At 42.6% G+C, this 18,663-nt stretch overlaps 1 protein-coding gene across 1 annotated transcript in view; it reads left to right on the forward strand.

Annotated features, from left to right (window-relative positions):
- ENTPD5 (ectonucleoside triphosphate diphosphohydrolase 5 (inactive)) overlaps positions 1–18,663 on the forward strand; it is a 34,980-nt gene that overhangs the window by 12,094 nt on the left and 4,223 nt on the right. Inside the window, 14 exon segments of the mRNA XM_082648516.1 lie at positions 5,585–5,657; positions 7,249–7,519; positions 8,528–8,607; positions 10,564–10,707; positions 10,905–10,980; positions 11,276–11,311; positions 11,675–11,763; positions 12,069–12,148; positions 12,856–12,917; positions 13,894–13,994; positions 13,996–13,999; positions 14,702–14,842; positions 15,812–15,868; positions 16,931–17,046. Coding sequence (XP_082504642.1) covers positions 7,303–7,519; positions 8,528–8,607; positions 10,564–10,707; positions 10,905–10,980; positions 11,276–11,311; positions 11,675–11,763; positions 12,069–12,148; positions 12,856–12,917; positions 13,894–13,994; positions 13,996–13,999; positions 14,702–14,842; positions 15,812–15,868; positions 16,931–17,046 — 1,203 coding nt within the window. The 5' untranslated portion in view covers positions 5,585–5,657; positions 7,249–7,302.

Here is an 18,663-nt window from a genome sequence, read left to right on the forward strand (position 1 = left end):
TATTCTCCCTTTTTATGTCACTTTGCACTTTATTCCTATTGTCACTTCTCATTGAGCACCTTACTGGATGGACACTCTTCTAGGTGCTTGGGCTACATCAAAACAAAAAAAGATTTCTGCTCTCAAGGAGCTTATATTCTATCAGAGAAACGCAGATAGTAAGCATAGTAAATAATCTCTCTAGTATGTTAGGATTGATAAGTGGTGTGGAGGGAAAAAAGTAGACCAGTGTAAGGGGGATTGAGAAAGCAGATGGAGGTAGGGGAGAGTGAGGGAGAGTGCTTAGAGTAGTAAAGATAGGCCCCTATACGGAAGCGGCATCTGAACAATGATTTGAAGGAGTTGCAGGAATTCATCAAGTGGATATATGGGAAAAGATTGTTCCAGACAGTGGGGACAGCTAGAGCAAAGGCCATAAGGCAGGAGCATATGTGACGTTTAAGCACAGAGTGTGGGTGGGGTGAGTGAGGTGAAAACTGTTAGTAGATGAGGTCAGAGAGGTAATGGGGTAGGAGGCAGAGCAGGTGGATCCGTGAAGGCTGTTGTTTGGACCTTGCTACTCTGAGGGAAATGGGAAGTCATTGTTGGACTTTGCAGAAGAGAGACATGCTCTAACTTACATTTTAAAGGATGACTTTAGTTGCTTGTTAAAGATAGACTCTAGGGGAGTCAGGGTAAAAGAGATCTGTTAGGACAATATTAGAGTAAATCATATGACAGATGATGCGGCTTCGGCCAAGGCAGTGGTGGTGGAAGTGGTCAGAAATGGTCAGATTCTGGAAATGTAATAAAGGTAGACCCGCAGGAAACAGATCAAAAGCTCCTGGTCATGCACAGGAAAGAGATCAAGCTACTGTTAAGACTTTCACATCTGATGCCAGTCTTTGACCATCTTTCTCTGCTCTGTACTGTCTTCCCCACCCCCATAGCTACCTTTCCCTAGTCCCACACTGGCTGACCTTTCCTGTGACCTAGCAGTTAAAACTGTGGGCTCTGGAATTAGTCCATCTGGGTTTGATTTCTGGCTCTTTTCACTTATCTACTGTGTGGTCTTCAATTACTTAAGCCTCAGTTGTCTTATTTCTAGAATGGGGATGTTAATAATAGAACTACCTCACAGGGTGGTATTGTGAGATTAAATGAGATAATCCATGTGAAATACTTCACATAGTGCTTGGCAGATACTAAGATCTCAATAAATAATAGCTGCTATTATTATTATCACCTCAGATTGTTTTCCTTTGGCCACAGTCTTTCCTCTGCATTAAATGCTAACCTTCTTATACCTCTTCCCCTCTGATCTTCTATTTTTTTGTTTTCATTTTGTTTCTCAAATCCATATGACAGAAAATTCTAGAGGAAATTTAAAAATGAAGTCAGACTATCCATAGTTTCCCTGCTATCTGTTTTCATCTTTTCATAGTCCCTCTGCTCTTTGTCCACATGTCTCTATTATTTATGTAGGTACTTCTGCTCATTTTTCATAATCAGTTTAAATGTCATCTCAATGCCTTTCCTTATCCTCTAGGTAGAGTTAGTCATCTGTGCTTTGGGCTCCTTTCGCATTTTTGTTATTAACTTTAAAAGATGTGGTTATTTGTATATGTATCTGTCACCTCTGCCACACTCTGAGCATCTTGAATTAAAAAGTCTGTTTATTCACCTTTAATTCTCTGGCACCTAGTACTTCGTAGGCACCAGTAAACACTTGTAGAATTAGACAAGTGAGTGGAACCTACCAAGGCTCCCCACCCTAATCCTTCTTACATGTAACTGCCAGGTTCATATTTGTGACACTCCCTTGCTCAAAATTTTCAATGGCTTCCCATCGCCTGCAAAGTAAAGTCTAAATTCTTTAGCTGAGTATTTGGTGTGTTGTACTATCTGACCTCAGTTTGCCTTTACAATTTTATTTTCTACTACAATTAGTCAAACTGCTCTGTTTACTATCCCTTGGGGTTCCCCCATCCCCTTTCTGTATCCGTGTCTTGATTCATACTATTTCTTTTTCCTGAAAAGCGCTCCTCTCCTGTCCCTAGTTCCCCTCTTCAGTATCCTCCTCAAATGCCACCGCTTTCACAAGGCCTTCTCTGATCATCCCAGCTGGAAGTAATCTCTCCCTGCTTTGAAATCTCAGAGCATGGAACTGTGGTACTTGTCACATTTTAACTTTACAAAGGTAATTAAATGGACATGTATTTTTTTCCTGTTTACTGTAGTCTCTCTTTTTAAAAAAAATTAATTAATTTATTTTTGGCTGCATTGGGTCTTCGTTGCTGCACGCAGGCTTTCTTTAGTTGCGACGAGCGGGGGCTACTCTTCGCTGCAGTATGCAGGCTTCTCATTGCGGTGGCTTCTCTTGTTGCGGAGCACGGGCTCTAGGCGCACGGGCTTCAGTCATTGTGGCTCACGGGCTCTAGAGCGCAGGCTCAGTAGTTGTGGCACATGGGCTTAGTTGCTCCGCAGCAGGTCCCCTGCATTGGCAGGTGGATTCTTAACCACTGCACCACCAGGGAAGCCCTACAGTAGTCTCTTAAAGGGCAGGTCTAAGATGATTCATCTTTGCCTGCTATACTTATAAGTAGCACTAGGCAACTGATAATTTCTGGAATGGCTAAATGAACGAATGAATATGTGAATAAATATACTTCCTTGAGCAGCACTCCTATAGGCTGCTTTGGAGGGGAAACGGGAATTGTGGATGTGATACATAGCCATAGTAAGACACTGGGAAAGAGGGTGCTGCCTGCCCCAGCGCTCCTGTCTGCAGATACCATTAGCCCAACTGTACCAAGTCCATTTAGGACGTATTTCCTGATGTCTGACATGTTCCCCGCTCAGTACTTGGCTTTAGAAATACAAAAGATATTATGTACCTTCACCTATACATCCTTCAAATAGCAAAGTGTTCCAGGGCTCTGGCCCTTGGTATCGGGTATGAAGTCCTAAGTTGCATCCTCAAATGAGGCATTGCTTACCGTGCTGAAATCTGTCTCAGACTTACCTTCTTAGACCCACCTTGGTTTTACTTTGCTTGGCTAACTTATGCTCTGGGTGTTTTGGCTAATCCATTCCCATGGTTCAGCTTATTGTTTAAAAATTTCATTCTAGTTACATTTTAAACTTGCTTTATGTTTAATTTGTAACTTTGTTGAAGCCAGCTATGCTGTGGAACTCAGAAGAATTGGCTGTGGGAGCTTCTACATTTCAGTGTTTTCAGACGTTTGGTAGACCTTTCTAGTCACCTCTCTCATTCCATTATTTTACACTGTTGGGAAATACTGTCATTTTATTCAGGTCAGTCAATATAGATATTTGCTTAAGGAGGGAATAGAAAGCCATAAGTAACTGTCAGGTGTCACCTGACATGGAACTGTATAAGGGAAACAAGCCCACTCATTTGGAAATCTGATTTGATGCCTCCAGAACAGTGGTTTCTCACACCTGTCCTCTTTATTCTGGTACACCTCTACATTCCAGCCATACTGAACTCTTAATATATGAAGTTCTCAAGGTTCTCCTGTGTCACTTCCCCCGGGTAATTCCTGTCTCTGATTCAGGACTCAGGTTATGCCTCTTGTCCCTTAAAAAGCCTCCCACTCCCTTCCACCTCCATCCTTCTCCTTCTAAGATGAGTTACTTGTCCCTTATGTCCATTGCTGTCACACCCTGTGCATAGTTCTGTCAGAGAACTTGCCACAGTACATTATAGCTGTTGGTTTGTCTGTTCCTTCTAGTAAGCTGAGATCTCAAGAGCTGGGCCTATATTTGAATTCTCTTTTGTATCTAGAAGCTAGCACAGTGTCTGGTATATATTAGAAACTCAGTGATGCTTATTTATTAGACAGTTCAATGCCAGCCTTCTAAGTTCATCTCAAGGATGGAAGCTATTGAGGAGGACTGTTCACTTCTCTACTATTGGGCTAATGTTGTAAAAACATGAATCAATAATATTCTTACATGGTTACATATTTTTAATTGTAAACATAGCATTATTAAATAATGTTGTAAAAACATTAATTATAATCTCCTGTGTAGAAACCACACAGAATTCAGTTCCTCAGCAACTTCAGCCCTATAGGCAGTAATTCTGCCAGTTGGCACTTAACTATTATAAAAGTAGATGAACCAGACAATCATGTATATATACTCAGAAAAAAGGTAGATAAGGGAGGAATGAAGGATACAGAAGGGAGTGAGTTAGCAGAATGCCATGTGTTAGTTGCAAACTAGCACAAAGGTGAATGTGGTTCACGAAGCTAGCTTGATTCAGAAAGGCTGAAATAGGAGCAAAGAGCAAAAGGCAACCAACAGTGAAAGCAAGGATTCACAGAGATCGGGCAGGCACGAACAGGTGAGCACACAGGTGGGCCCGCATCCTGTGGGATTGTGGACTCAAGCTCTGGGTGACATGGAAGAAGGGAATCCAGAGTGTGATGCTCTGGGGAGGCTGAGGAGGAAGGACTGGTGTTTACTACAGAGACAAAGATGCACTGAAAAGACCTTAGAAGGAGATGGGCATAGTGACAAACCCTAGCTGGCACCAAAGTCTCAAAAGAATTGAAGAGAGGGCTTTGTTGGGGGTGAATAAGGAGATAGCCAGAGAGATTGAGAAGACCAGTTCTGAAAGGAGTCGATTTAAATATACTGATATATACTCTCCAGTCTATGTACATTATTTTGAGTAGCGTATAAAACTTTGTAAATAATTAACACATTGGGAGAAACAATCCATCCTTTGAAGTTTGGAATCATGATCTTCCCATGGATGGGTAGTTAATCTCCTTTTGGAAAGAAGTCAGCTATTAGATTCTTATTAAATGGATGAGTCACTGGATCACTGTTCATCCCTTCAGGATATATATTCAACACGTACTATGTGCCAGTATTAAATTATGTAGTGTATTAGAAGGTGAGAAGTGCTGTGGAGAAAAATAAACAGGGAAGGAAGGTAGAAGACGTACATGTGACCAGGTGGGTTGCGATGTTAAATATAGTAGACAAGGAAGGACTCTCTGAGAAGGGGACATTTGAGCAAGCCTTGTAGGCTGTGTCATGTAAAATAGTGCACCATTATATGTGCTCTAAGTTGTAAGCCTTTCTAATACCATCCTTAAAGTAGCTAATCTTAAAAATGAGATTGGAAGTGGTGTTAGAAGGTAAGGGTTGAGAGCAGAAGGTGCGTTTTATGTGTTCATCCTTTGCTTTTTCTAAAATCTACTGTTTAGTTTACACTGAACACCTGGTAGGACTACAGTTTTCACTTCATGAAAACAGATACCTATTATGCATTTTTTTTTCTCCTTGAAATTTCTTTTGGAAGAAAACAAATGTTTGCTTAATGGAAACAGTAGCTGGAGCAGTTTCTTTTCAGAAACCACAATAATAGAGAAAATATGAGTGAGCCCTGAAGAAGTTGCTGTGGCATCAGTCATAGTGATGGAAGCAGGCTGGTGACTGGAGAGGCCCTAAATACACTTCCTGAGAATGAGAATGTGGAATGTGGAATGTCCAAATGTGGTTTGAGCTTTGGACAAGGCAGTGATCTGTTAATACTCAGAATCTGAAAGGTTGTTTTTTTCAGTTCTTTAGATTGATCCACATGACCAGCCTAGTTGCTGTAAAAGAAGAATCCACCAAAGGGAGTGATTTAAGATGTGAGTACGAATCTGGCCAAGCAGCTGCCCCGTTGCAGTGGTTGATTTCCTGAGATCAGCTTCCTTTGTTTGAGATTCTAAGTTTTCCTTTCCTTAGCCAGTAGCTCTCATTCTTAACGACAGAAGTTCAGCCTTGAAGAGTGCTCAAACTGATAATTCTAACTCTGCCTTTGAGGTACTTCAGAACAACTCTAGTTATTTTAAATAGTTTTACATTCCAAATGCAATTAACTTTAATTAGCTTTATTTTATATGATATGTCACCTGGGAAGGGAGGCATTTTGATAAAATGAACCCTGGGAGATCAACAAACCTGAGAATTATTAAGGATCCTCAATCTGTACTCCAAATATACCAAGTATTCTGTTAGAGATTTGCGGACTGGGAATGGGGACTTTGGAGTTAGATCTTGTTTAACTAGTAGCTATGACTCACACAAGGAGAAGTTCAGAGGTGAAAGCTGGATCAGAAGACCCAAAACTGTTTTGAGCAAAGTACATAAAGGGCAATTAAGGAAGCCTTAAATCTTAGAGAATAGATACGGCATTCTTCATTAATACCAGGAGAAAATACAGCCTATGCAGGAGACATTTTTCCATGTATCTCATTCTAGGTTTTCTGCATCATTTGTACCCAGCCTACCATGATATACAAATCCAGAACAAACAGTGCTGAACACTTATAAGTTTTTTGTCTTGCTAAGGACATGTTAAGAAATACAGGCAGTAACTTGCCATAACTCACCACTGACCTGCTTTATGACTTTCATCAAGTCATTGAGCCTTTCTGTCTTAATTTGACCACCTGCTCTAAGTTCTTATGGAGATAACATGGCCTAACCTGTGAAGGATGTTTTTAAAACCATAATGGTCTAGTTAAGTGTTTTTGAATTAAGTTGATTTATTTCCTTAAAATGTGGTTGAATGTGCAAGCCACTGGCCATATTGTTGTCACAGGTGGCCTGATTTTTAAAGGCTGTGAACACCCCAATACCAGGGACTTTGTAACTTTTTTATAACTTTTTAATTCAGAAATTGAAGCTTCTGTTTATCAGTCAAAAAGAAGAAAGAGGGACTTCCCTGGCGGTCCAGTGGTTAGGACTCCACACTTCCACTGCAGGGGGCACCAGTTTGATCCCTGGTCAGGGAACTAGGATCCCGCAAGCCACGCAGTACGGCAAAAAAAAAAAAAGAAGAAGAAGAAGAAAGAGAGGGAAAGAGAGAGGAAGTGTTAGTATATGGTCTAAATACAAAATTGTCAAAATGGAAAGAAAAAAATTAGATTCAACATTAGGAGCAGGGTGGCAGAGAGAGCCTTTGAGTATGTGAGATCCACCCTACAATTAAAAGCAGAGCATGGGAAAATATATGTCAAATCCCAATGTCCCTTTGCAACCAGATACCCTTCAGAAAAGGTGCTAAGAGCCTATGTCACCCTGGTCTAGCTTGTTGTGCTGGTTATTAGGAATAGAGAAGGAGCAGCTTAGGGAAAGGGGTGGGATTTCTATAACGGATGTTTCTTCTTTTACAAGTGTAAACAAAGAGGCCAGTTGGTCTAACCTTGCGTGTCTTTGTCCTATAAGCCACTGCAGGTGTGTTAGCAGCACTGCGTCTGTAACAAAAGACTCACTACATCTTGGAAGAGAATGGCCATTTCCCAGGGGGCAGCCTTTTTCATGCTGGTAGTGTCCTGTGTTTGCAGCACTGTCTTCCACAGAGACCAACAGACTTGGTTTGAGGGTGTCTTCCTGTCTTCCATGTGCCCCATCAATGTCAGTGCCAGCACCTTGTATGGAATTATGTTTGATGCAGGGAGCACTGGAACTCGAATTCATGTTTACACCTTTATGCAGAAATTACCAGGTACGTGCAACTGGTACCCTCACCAGAGTTGACAAATCCATACTTTAGCAACTCCTCCCAGAAATAAGTGTGCTGAGAGTGTGTGATGTCAGTTACAGAATCTTACAGCGACTGAATGTCTTTCTTCAGAGAACACTTTGGACTATAACTGAACACATATGGTTTAATTCGTGTGAAATTAAGAGAGATCTGGACTGCCTGTAGTCTGAAACCCATGTGTCCAAGAAGTATAGCTGTAATGTGTCTTTCCTTTTCTCTAAAGGTGACTATTACTCCAGAGTCCAGAATATTGAGAGTGGTCTTGAGAGAAAGATCACTACCATCCTTGGAAAAGGGGATGGGGGGACCCTGAAGATTAACATTTTCTAAATATTCAGTGTTCTATCCTCAAGTTACACACAGAGTCTAGGGAAAGGAGTAGAAGCTAGGTGTCCACCAGAGAAATGGCAGAGGGACCCTCAGTGATTACTTTTCATCCTCTATCCCCCTACCCAATACTACTGCAAGCCATTCCTCACAGGTGGGATGACTTGGAATATCTGGGAGAAGTAGCAGGTTAATATGATACAGAGCCCAGAATCAGAAACAACCTAACTTTTTTTTTTTTTTTTTAAATTTATTTTTGGTTGCCTTGGGTCTTTGTTGCTGTGCGTGGGCTTTCTCTAGTTGCAGCGAGCTGGGGCTACTCTTCGTTGCGGTGCGTGGGCTTCTCATCGCGGTGGCTTCTTTTGTTGCAGAGCACAGGCTGTAGGTGCACGGGCTTCAGTAGTTGTGGTGCACGGGCTCAGTAGTTGTGACTCACGGGCTGTAGAGCGCAGGCTCAGTAGATGTGGCGCACGGGCTTAGTTGCTCCATGGCATGTGGGATCTTCCTGGACCAGGGCTCAAATCCGTGTCCCCTGCATTGGCAGGTGGGTTCTTAACCACTGCGCCACCAGGGAAGTCCAGAGCCAGCCTAACTTTTGATAATCAGCCATCTCTCTTCTGTTTTGCTCCATGGACAACATAGGACAGCTTCCGATTCTGGAAGGGGAAATTTTTGATTCTGTGAATCCAGGACTTTCTGCTTTTGTAGATCAACCTAAGCAGGTGAGTTTTTTACAATTAGATGTTTCGATTCTCAAATGCCTTGATAACTTGACCACACCACTGCTGTTAAATATCTCATGCTGTCCACTACTGATATTGAGGTCATGTGTGAGATCAGTTTTCTGTCCTAGCTAATCTCCTGGATAACAGTAATTGTACACCCCAGGCTCACCAGGGCTTAGGTAGAAGGAGGTGTGAAAATAGATTGTGGCCATGCAGGGATAACACTGTCTTTCAAGAACTACCAAATGTCAAATAGAAGGCTAGTGGGAAGCAGCCACATAGCACAGGGAGATCAGCTTGGTGCTTTGTGACCACCTAGAGGCAGGGGATAGGGAGGGTGGGAGGGAGACACAAGAAGGAGGAGATATGGGGATATATGTATACGTATAGCTGATTCACTTTGTTATGAAGCAGAAGCTAACACACCACTGTAAAGCAATTATACTCCAATAAAGATGTTAAAAAAAAAAAGAAAAAGAAGCCGCGCTCTTTGTATTTACTGTTTAAGATTTTGATTTGAAGCCATCAACTGCATCAATTAATGTAGATGCAGAAAATGCTTGTGAAGTTCTATAAGGTAGGAGGTATACACACGGCAATTAAGGGACTATAGATCCAGTGAACTCCACTTCAGAGTGCCCTTATACAGCACAGAACCATGCTTATATTCTAGAAATTGGGCAAAACCCACGACAACAAAAATTTTCAGTAATAGAAGATGAATGTAGAGTTCTGTCATAACTGTATTTCACATTTGAGCTCTCACAACATACAGCACCCCCTGTCAGAGGCCACGATGATATAAACTAGAATAAGGCAGAATGTTGAACTTTGGTAGCATATATAAAGGTGTTGTTCAGTGTCACAAGTGTAATCATTAACTAAAGGAACACCTGATGTTAAAAATGGCTTGAACTTGAACAACCGAGAGGATGTTTATTTTCTTAGCTTGCTGTTATGAAATGGCAAATGTGCTAGAAAATTAGGAGCTGTTGAAAGCAACCACATTATTAGAAACTGATTTGACATTTGGAGAGTAAAATTGTGTTGTGGTTGCTAATAATTATAATGATTAAGAGGCAGCGTGTTGTCAGAACAGATGTTTACTCAGAGAAACAATGGCTTTAAAATAATGGTTTTTAACATATCATAATTTGAACATCTGCTGTGTGCCATGCAGGTAGGTGCTGGTAATGCAAAACTGAACCTGATATGTTCTGTCCTTGTAGAAGTCATAAAAGGGGTAGCATAATAACAGCTGCAGCTGGCATTTTTGTGGCAGCTCCACACAGTCTGCCACATCTAACGCATACAACAGTTTTGTATGATGGTATCTCCATCTCACAGCTGAGGAGACCAAGCCCCAGGAACGCCAAGTGACCTATGTTAGGCCCCAGGGCTAGCGAGCAAGTCTTCTAACTCCAAGCCTTGTTTCCTTCACCATACCAACTTTCTGGCCTGAAGCTAATTTTTAAAAATATGAATGAATATGAAATTCTTTAATATTAGATACCATTTTTCTTTGCTTTGCTTTTTTTTTTTTTTTTTTTTTGCGGTACGCTGGCCTGTCACCATTGTGGCCTCTCCTGTTGCGGAGCACAGGCTCTGACGTGCAGGCTCAGCGGCCATGGCTCACGGGCCCAGCCGCTCCACGGCATGTGGGATCTTCCCGGACCGGGGCACGAACCCGTGTCCCCTGCATTGGCAGGCGGACTCTCAACCACTGCGCCACCAGGGAAGCCCAAGAATCATTTTTATTATAACTTAATCAAAATGAAATGGCTTCTCCTTCTTCAAGGAAGCCCGCTTCTTTAGGTTTCTGCTCTATGGAGCAGAGAAGGGTTGGAGCCCTCTGCCACCTCATTCCTGGTACTCTCCCAGAGCACGCTGAGGGAATAGACAAGCTCCACTAAATGAACTGTTCACTGGATACGTGAATCATCTCTTTTGAAGGGTGCTGAGACTGTTCAAGAACTCTTAGAGGTGGCCAAAGACTCAATCCCTCGAAGTCACTGGAAGAGAACGCCAGTGGTCCTGAGGGCAACAGCGGGACTGCGCTTACTGCCAGAAAAGAAAGCCCAGGCTCTGCTCTTTGAGGTAGTTTTTGTTTTTTACAAGAAACCAATAATTTCTTGCCTAGTTCCTTCTCTAATTTCTTGGGGAAAAGGAGTGAGTTCTGCTAAAATTTTATCTAGGGAAAATGAAGAGTGTAGTTTTCTAAGCATTATAGGATACAGTCAAAATGCGGAAATCTATTGCCTTAGGGAATCCAGATTTCTTTCTTTTTTTTCTAGGTAAAAGAGATCTTCAGGAAGTCACCTTTCCTGGTACCAGATGACAGTGTTAGCATCATGGATGGATCCTATGAAGGTGAGAGAGGTATTGATGTATGTTCTAGGGGGAGAGGGCCAGGGTTAATAAAAGATCTGATTAAAGGAACTGGGAACAGGGATGGGGGTGCTGAAGAAAAAAGGAACTAAGTAAGGAGAATAATAAGGAGAACAAATAAGCAAGGAGGAAGGGGATAGCAGGAAATGGAAAGATGGGGAGAGGGAAATGTATGCTTTAGACATGAAATTTAGAGAGAAAAAGAGCAAAGATGGGGCTAGGGAACGGGGGTAAAAAATGCTCTGGATATAATCTTTGTCTTTCTCTCCTTTTTTAGGCATATTAGCTTGGGTTACTGTGAATTTTCTGACAGGTAATATATTCTCAAGTTTATCGAAGACCTTAACTGGGTTTCACACATGGTCAGGGAGCAAAAATACCTTTTTTTTCTTTGTTCACTTTTTTCTGCGTTCACTCCAGGTTCTTTCTTTTGTTTAATAAGAAGGAGGGTGGGGAGGAAAGACAGAAAGTTAGTGTCTGTTACCTGCCTTCAAGGCCTCAGCTGCAGCAAGAGTCCTTCTAGGTTAGCATTTGTGGGCAGCCTTTGGGGCTGGGAAGCAGTGGAGTATTTACAGAATTCCTCCAGTATATGACAAGAGCAGGAGAGAAATTGCAGACAGAGGAGTGTTGGGCTGTCCAGGAAACAGAAATGTTCAGAGCTGGCTCTCATTCACAGGTCAGCTGCATGGCCACAGCCAGGAGACTGTGGGGACTCTGGACCTGGGGGGTGCCTCCACCCAAATCACGTTCCTGCCGCAGTTTGAGGTGAGTCAGATACGTATGAACGTATGGTTACCAGCCCACTTGGCAGGCATATCATGGTGCTAAGGAAGTGGTGCCCCATTTCAGACAGCAGCTCCCCCGCGAACAGGCTGAGTCAAGTCAATTAATGACTGACCGAACTTCCCCTCACTGTTCAGTCCCTTTGATTCCTCAAGCCTTGTGAGATTAGTTGTTTAATCTTCTCCTTCATCTCTTATTTTTTTGGGGGGAGGGATAGGGGTGGTGGTGATAACATCTTCAGGTAATTGGGGATCGTGAATAGTCTTTTTGCTTTTTCTGTTTTGCAGAAAACGCTGGAACAAACCCCTAGAGGCTACCTCACTTCCTTTGAGATGTTTAACAGCACTTATAAGCTCTATACACATAGGTGAAGAGGGGGACGTGGAGGAATAATAATATTTCACATTGTATGATTCTCCTAACTTTTCAAAACATTTTCACATCTATTATTGCATCTGACCAGCCTTACAAAGTCTTTGCCAGTCCCTGAAGGCCTGTTAACTGAAACCTAAGCTACTTACCAAAGCCCAAGAGACCCAAGAGTTTTCTCCATTCTTGTCCTCAAAAACATATAATAGTAATAAAGTAAAAAGTAATGTAAGATTTTAAAAAATAATGTAAAAGAGTAAAAGATAAGTAATATAAGAGTGAAAGTAATATGAATCAAGTTTTCTCCAGAGAGAGGACACTCAGAGAAGGTTGAGCCAAAGCTCTGTGTCAGCTGCTTTTAAGCTGACCTTCAGATGTTCAAAATCCAGCCTAGAATTTGATCACAGTTGGGCTGGGAGCTAAGATAATGAGATCTCTTCTGGGGATGGTTCCCAGGGTGGGACCCTAGGAAGTGTCACTGCCTCTGGCCTTTAAAGCATAGCTGTGGGAAGTTCTTCCTGCAAGGCCGTGATCTGAACTGTGCAAGAATTACTGCTTGTTGTCCACACGAGATGAATAGAGCACAGAGAACAAGGTTTTCTTTCCTCCAGAGTGAGACAGAGAAACCATGTTACTTTTGGAAGAGGGAGCTTTAGGCTAGAGAATTCAGGGTCACATGAAATTAGTCAATCCTGTATTTTACAGTTACTTGGGATTTGGATTGAAAGCTGCAAGACTAACAGCTCTGGGAGCCCTGGAGACAGAAGGTTCGTCTGGGTGTGCTGGTTGGGGTATGGTGAGAGTGACACCAGTACTCAGCTTGCCTTTTCCCTACCTTGGCAGTGATTCTATGGCAGAAAGGGTTATGCTGAAGTAAGAGACCTGTGTTGTATAATAGACATCATAATGGCAAATTCCTTTTCTACTTTATGAGGTCAGATGTTTTGGTATCTATTATTAGCCATTTCCAGCATGAAGTCTCTTGGTATAGGGGGGGAACGGTCTGTGGCCAGGGGGCTGAAGTGTCTGCAGAAATTCAAGACTCAAGGGTTAAACTTGGCAGGAGCTCAAGCCCTTAGTTTTACGTGGGAGGTGCAGGTAGCAGCAGTCCACTTACAAGGTGGAATAACTGAACAACTCCATTCCTTTCTTCATAGGCAGTAGAGAGGTAAAGAGCTCAGCTTTTGGGGTCAGGCAGAACTAGGGTCAGTCCCAGTCTTGTAATTTCGGGCCAGGTAGCTAAACTTTTTGTGCCCGTTTCCTCACCTTAAAAGAGGTTTTGCATTTATTTTAATTTTTATGGTGTGTGGTTCACAGTAAGCTATTATTGTGATGAGTATATAGCATTTCAGAGTTTACATTTGCAAGTGTATTTTATTTAAGCCTCACAACAATCAATGAGAAAAGTAGAACCGTATTTTTTCCCTTTTTTTAGAAAGGAGGGAACTTATTCCATTGTAGGTTTTAGATTTGAGATGTGATGAAAGCCATCAACCCCTCTGCCAAATGAACATAAGCATGAAAGTTTGCCTGTAGTTTCAGGGGGTTCACCAACCCCACAAAGCCCATCTATGAACCCTGAGTTAAGAATTCCCATCGTAGTATGCAGTCGTGGAACTAATTTCATATGATTTTAAGGCCCAGCCACCTTGATAATTCCTTTCAACCTTACTGACTTCTTGCTTTCCTTCCTCTCTCTTTCTCTCTCACACCCTTGCCTCTTTGTGGTCTGGTTTCTTTCAGGAATTGATGGACACACTTTCCGAAGTGCCTGTCTACCAAGATGGTTGGAAGCAGAGTGGATCTTTGGGGGTGTGAAATACCAGTATGGTGGCAACCAAGAAGGCAGGTGATATTTTTTCACTGGTTGAAATTACTTTTACAGTAGAAGTCTGCAAAAGTTCCATGGGAAACTTTTTCCAGAGCTAGGAGAAGCTTGTCTTTTGCAGGAACTAGTTCCAAATAGATGCTGATGTGCCTTCAAGGAGTAGTGTGAAGTGACAGTGAACAAGGCAGCTGTCACTCCGTGTTCAGCTCTTTCCCTGCCCAGGTGTTGTGGATCCATTAGAAACCTCTTCTTACCCTGGGTCTAATGTATTGAGGGTCTCTGCCCTCAGCAGGGTGAAACTGTTTCAGATCCAATTAATGTTTAGCTATTTCAGTTATAGAATTGAGACGATAAGAAGAATAATTGATCTTAGGTATTATAAAAGGCATAGATCTTAAACTCGAGGAAAAAACTTGATTTTTCCCATGAAGGAAGCAGGTGAGCCTCTGCATACTTCTCATAAATGCCATGAAACATAATGCTAAGGGGCAGCTCGAGGTCGGCTGTGGCTTTTTTGGTGAACACAGGTTAGGGAGGGGACCTGCCGTGGAGAAGTAAGTACTGGTTCTCCAGAGGGATGAGGCTGCAAAAGTTTGTTCATCTTTGTCTGTAAGCCCTTTGTCCTGAGCCTCAGCTCGCCTTGATCCTCCTGCTGTTCCACTGGCTTCAGCAGCTGGCCTCTCACTTTCTCACCTTGCCCCTGTGCACCTTTTGCCCTATCAGGGGAGGCGGGCTTTGAGCCCTGCTATGCTGAAGTGCTGAGGGTGGTCCAAGGGAAACTTCATCAGCCAGATGAGGTCCAGAGAAGCTCCTTCTACGCTTTCTCTTACTATTATGACCGAGCTGTTGACACAGACATGATTGGTAAGTTCACTCCAGGTGTCAGTGCAGGGGGGAGACTGGGCAGGGCTGTGGTGGGGAAGGGAAAGGGACAAAAGGAGTATTTGCAGTGCCTTGTTAAGGTGGTCACCGTACTTTTCTCCCAAGTCACCCAAGTGGAAGAGTGAATATGATTTCGAATCTTTTGGGGCTAGAAGATGGCCTAAACAAATACACATGAAGTCTTTTATTTCTTTAAGTATTTTTATGGAGGTATAATTGACATAAAATAAAATGCACGTATTTGAAGTGTACAATTTGATAAGTTTTGACATATGTATACACCCATGAAACCATTACCAAATTCAAGTTAATGAACATATTCACTCCCAAAAGTTTCCTCTTTCCCCTTTATAACATTTTTCCTTATAATAGTAACACATTTTGTTTAGCTGTGAGAATGTATATATGTGATCTGTCATGGCCTGAGATACGAATTAATTTCTTATTTTCTGACATGTTTAATGGCCCCTTTTTAATGGGCCTATTTTTTAGCTATAGTTAAATATACATAACAGGGCTTCCCTGGTGGCGCAGTGGTTGAGAGTCCGCCTGCCGATGCAGGGGGCGCGGGTTCGTGCCCCGGTCCGGGAGGATCCCACATGCCGCGAAGCGGCTGGGCCCGTGAGCCATGGCCGCTGAGCCTGCACGTCCGGAGCCTGTGCTCCGCAGCGGGAGAGGCCACAACAGTGAGAGGCCTGTGTACCACACACACACACAAAAAAAAAAATATATATATATATACACACACACATAACATAAAATAGATTATAAGTAAATAAACTGTATAGATTATATTGTAGGGATATGTCATGTTTGCTTATCCCATTCTTTAATGTTGGAAATTTTATTTTTAGTTTTTCATTATTATAAATAGGATAATTTCCTAGGATAAATTTCCTTATGTTTCCTGGAAGGCTATTTGACATCAACTACTGTTCTGTTTCATTTCAGATTATGAAAAGGGGGGTGTTTTAAAAGTTGAAGATTTTGAAAGGAAAGCAAGGGAAGGTAAGAGTCAGTGGAAACCATTGAAGGTGAGCCCGTGAGGCTGCCACCCCCAGTGACCTTAAAGTGACCTAATGTGCTTTGGCCAGCAGAAAGCCTCTCAGAAGGTTGGTTTCCTGTCTTTACCAGGAGTTAAAAGCATTAAGTGGCAAAGAAAAATATAAGAATACAAGAGACTTTGGAGAAACGGTGAAAACCTTTTCTTCTTTCCACATTTCTTTCTTCCTTTCTTTAAAAAAAAATTGAAAAAGTTTTATCAGTGGTAATGAAACACTGAGCACCAGAATATATGGAAAATAGCCACAGAGGCTTCCTTGAAAGAGTTCATCAAAAACGCAAATAGGGCTTCCCTGGTGGCGCAGTGGTTAAGAATCCGCCTGCCAATGTAGGGCACACAGGTTCAAGCCCTAGTCCAGAAAGATCCCGCATGCCGTGGAGCAACTAAGCCTGTGCGCCACAACTACTTAGCCTGCGCTCTAGAGCCCGCGAGCCACAACTACTGAGCCCATGTGCCACAGCTACTGAAGCCCGGGCACCTAGAGCCTGTGCTCTGCAACAAGAGAGGCCACCTCAATGAGAAGCCCACGCACTGCAACGGAGAGTAGCCCCCGCTCACCACAACTATGGAAAGCCCGCACGCAGCAACGAAGAACCAACACAGCCAAAAATAGATAAATTAAAAAAAAAAAAAAAAGCAAATAATTGTTCTTATCCAGTGGCCCTGAAGTAGGGTTAACTGGTATTTCCCTGTCTTAATATATAAGGGCCTTAGTTGAATTAAGCCCCAACTATAAATCATAGAATATATGTCATAGCAAATAAACTAGGACCCATGTACCTTTGAGTAGATTAGATGTCACATCAGAAATGTGCTGGTTCTTGATGAGCTGAGGTCTTGCAGAGGCTGTCAGTGCACAGTTCTAGCCTCCAAGACTCCCAGGCATCTGGGAGAAGGAGAATGGAGGATTCTGCTTTGCTTATTCTCAGTCTGTATTTAGAGAAAATCATACACCTCTCAGTTGGCTGCAAACTTGAATTCCACTTTTCTCTTTCTGTCACCTCCAGTATGTGATAACCTGGAAAACTTCACCTCAGGCAGTCCTTTCCTGTGCATGGATCTCAGTTACATCACAGCCTTGCTGAAGGATGGCTTTGGCTTTGCAGGCAACACCGTCTTACAGGTAAGAGAGAGGACACTGGCATCACATAACAGTCCTTTTATTTGGGAGTTAGAAAGAAAGTTAAAAGCTTGTTTAGGGGACTTCCCTGGTGGCGCAGTGGTTAAGACTCCACGTTCCCAGTGCAGGGGGCCTAGGTTCGATCCCTGGTCAGGGAACTAGATCCCACATGCATGCTGCAGCTAAGAGTTCACATGCCGCAACTAAGGAGCCCATGAGCTGCAACTAAGGAGCCTGCCTGCTAAGAGTTCACATGCCACAACTAAGGAGCTGCAACTCAGGAGCCCGCTTGCCACAACTAAGACCTGGCACAACCAAATAAATAAATATTTTAAAAAAACAAAAAAACTTGTTTAGTAATCAGAGTGGCCATAGGTGGAGTTTTGAGCTAATTTTATTCAGGCTATGGACAAGGCACTGTGCAAGGCACCATGAATGTGGGAAATTGCCTTGATACAATGGCAGCTTCTAAGTACCATTGACCCTTGAATAACAGGTTTGAACTGGGTCCACTTATACATGGATTCTTTTTAATAGTAAATGCTACAGTACTACACTATCTGTGGTTGGTTGAATCCATGGATATGGAGGGCCAGCTATAAAGTTATATGTGGATTTTTGACTGCACGGGGGTTGGCACCTATAACCCCCATGTTGTTCAACAGTCAACTGTATATTACTAGGCAAGCTATCCCAGAGGTCACAGAGCCAAAAGGCTTGCAGCCCAGGTTAAGAGGCCCAAGTTACATGGTTTATTAAATCAACTTCAAAAGTCAGGGTGAGGGACTTCCATGGCGGTCCAGTGGTTAAGAATCTGTACTTCCACTGCAGGGGCCATGGGTTTGATCCCTGGTCAGGGAACTAAGATCCCACATGCTGCGTGGAGTGGCCAAAAGCAAAAAAGAAACAAAGAAAACCCACAAAAGTCAGGGTGAAAAGCAAGGGGAAAGAAATGGGATAGGTGAACACACAGGATAGGGTACATACAAGTTGGAGGTGCTGTACTTCCTGAATCCTGGGTTAATATGTCCTGCCTCTCTCTGCCGATGATAGTGTGGTTACAGGTACTGTAGCTGAAGTTTGATCAAGGGGGCACAGGACAGAAGGTGCCGGGGCCATCACACAAACTTGCTCTGTTTGGAGGGGCGCAGAGGCACGTGCACTGGCTAGTAGCATTAGCTCACTCATTAGCCCATTAGATGGTTTGATGGTTCTGTTTGGCAGAGGACATGAGGGACCTCTGCCAAAGAGCATCACCAGTGAATGACTTATTTAAGACCTCGTGAGTACTGAATGCCTTGTGTAGTATGTCGTATGTATTTTGTGTGTGCCTCATATATTTAGTGCCTCTGGAGTCTCGGGTCCCTCTCTGTCTTCCTAACTTTATCTGTAGTGACTTATTTATTCCAAACACATCTTATGAGTTTCATCCATCCCATATATAATATTTTTTTATCTTCCATACCATAGTTGAATGATTGCACATTATAGTTACAGAGATGATTGAGATTTAATCTTTGTCCTCAAATTGCATAGTCTATTAGAGGAAATGTGACAAAAATATAGTTGTAGCACAGGGCAACTTTGAACTTTCGGGGTCAAGGAAGTAGAGATTGTACT

This window comes from Grampus griseus, assembly GCF_964374135.1.
Source record: "Grampus griseus genome assembly, chromosome: 2".
Lineage (NCBI taxonomy): Eukaryota > Metazoa > Chordata > Mammalia > Artiodactyla > Delphinidae > Grampus > Grampus griseus.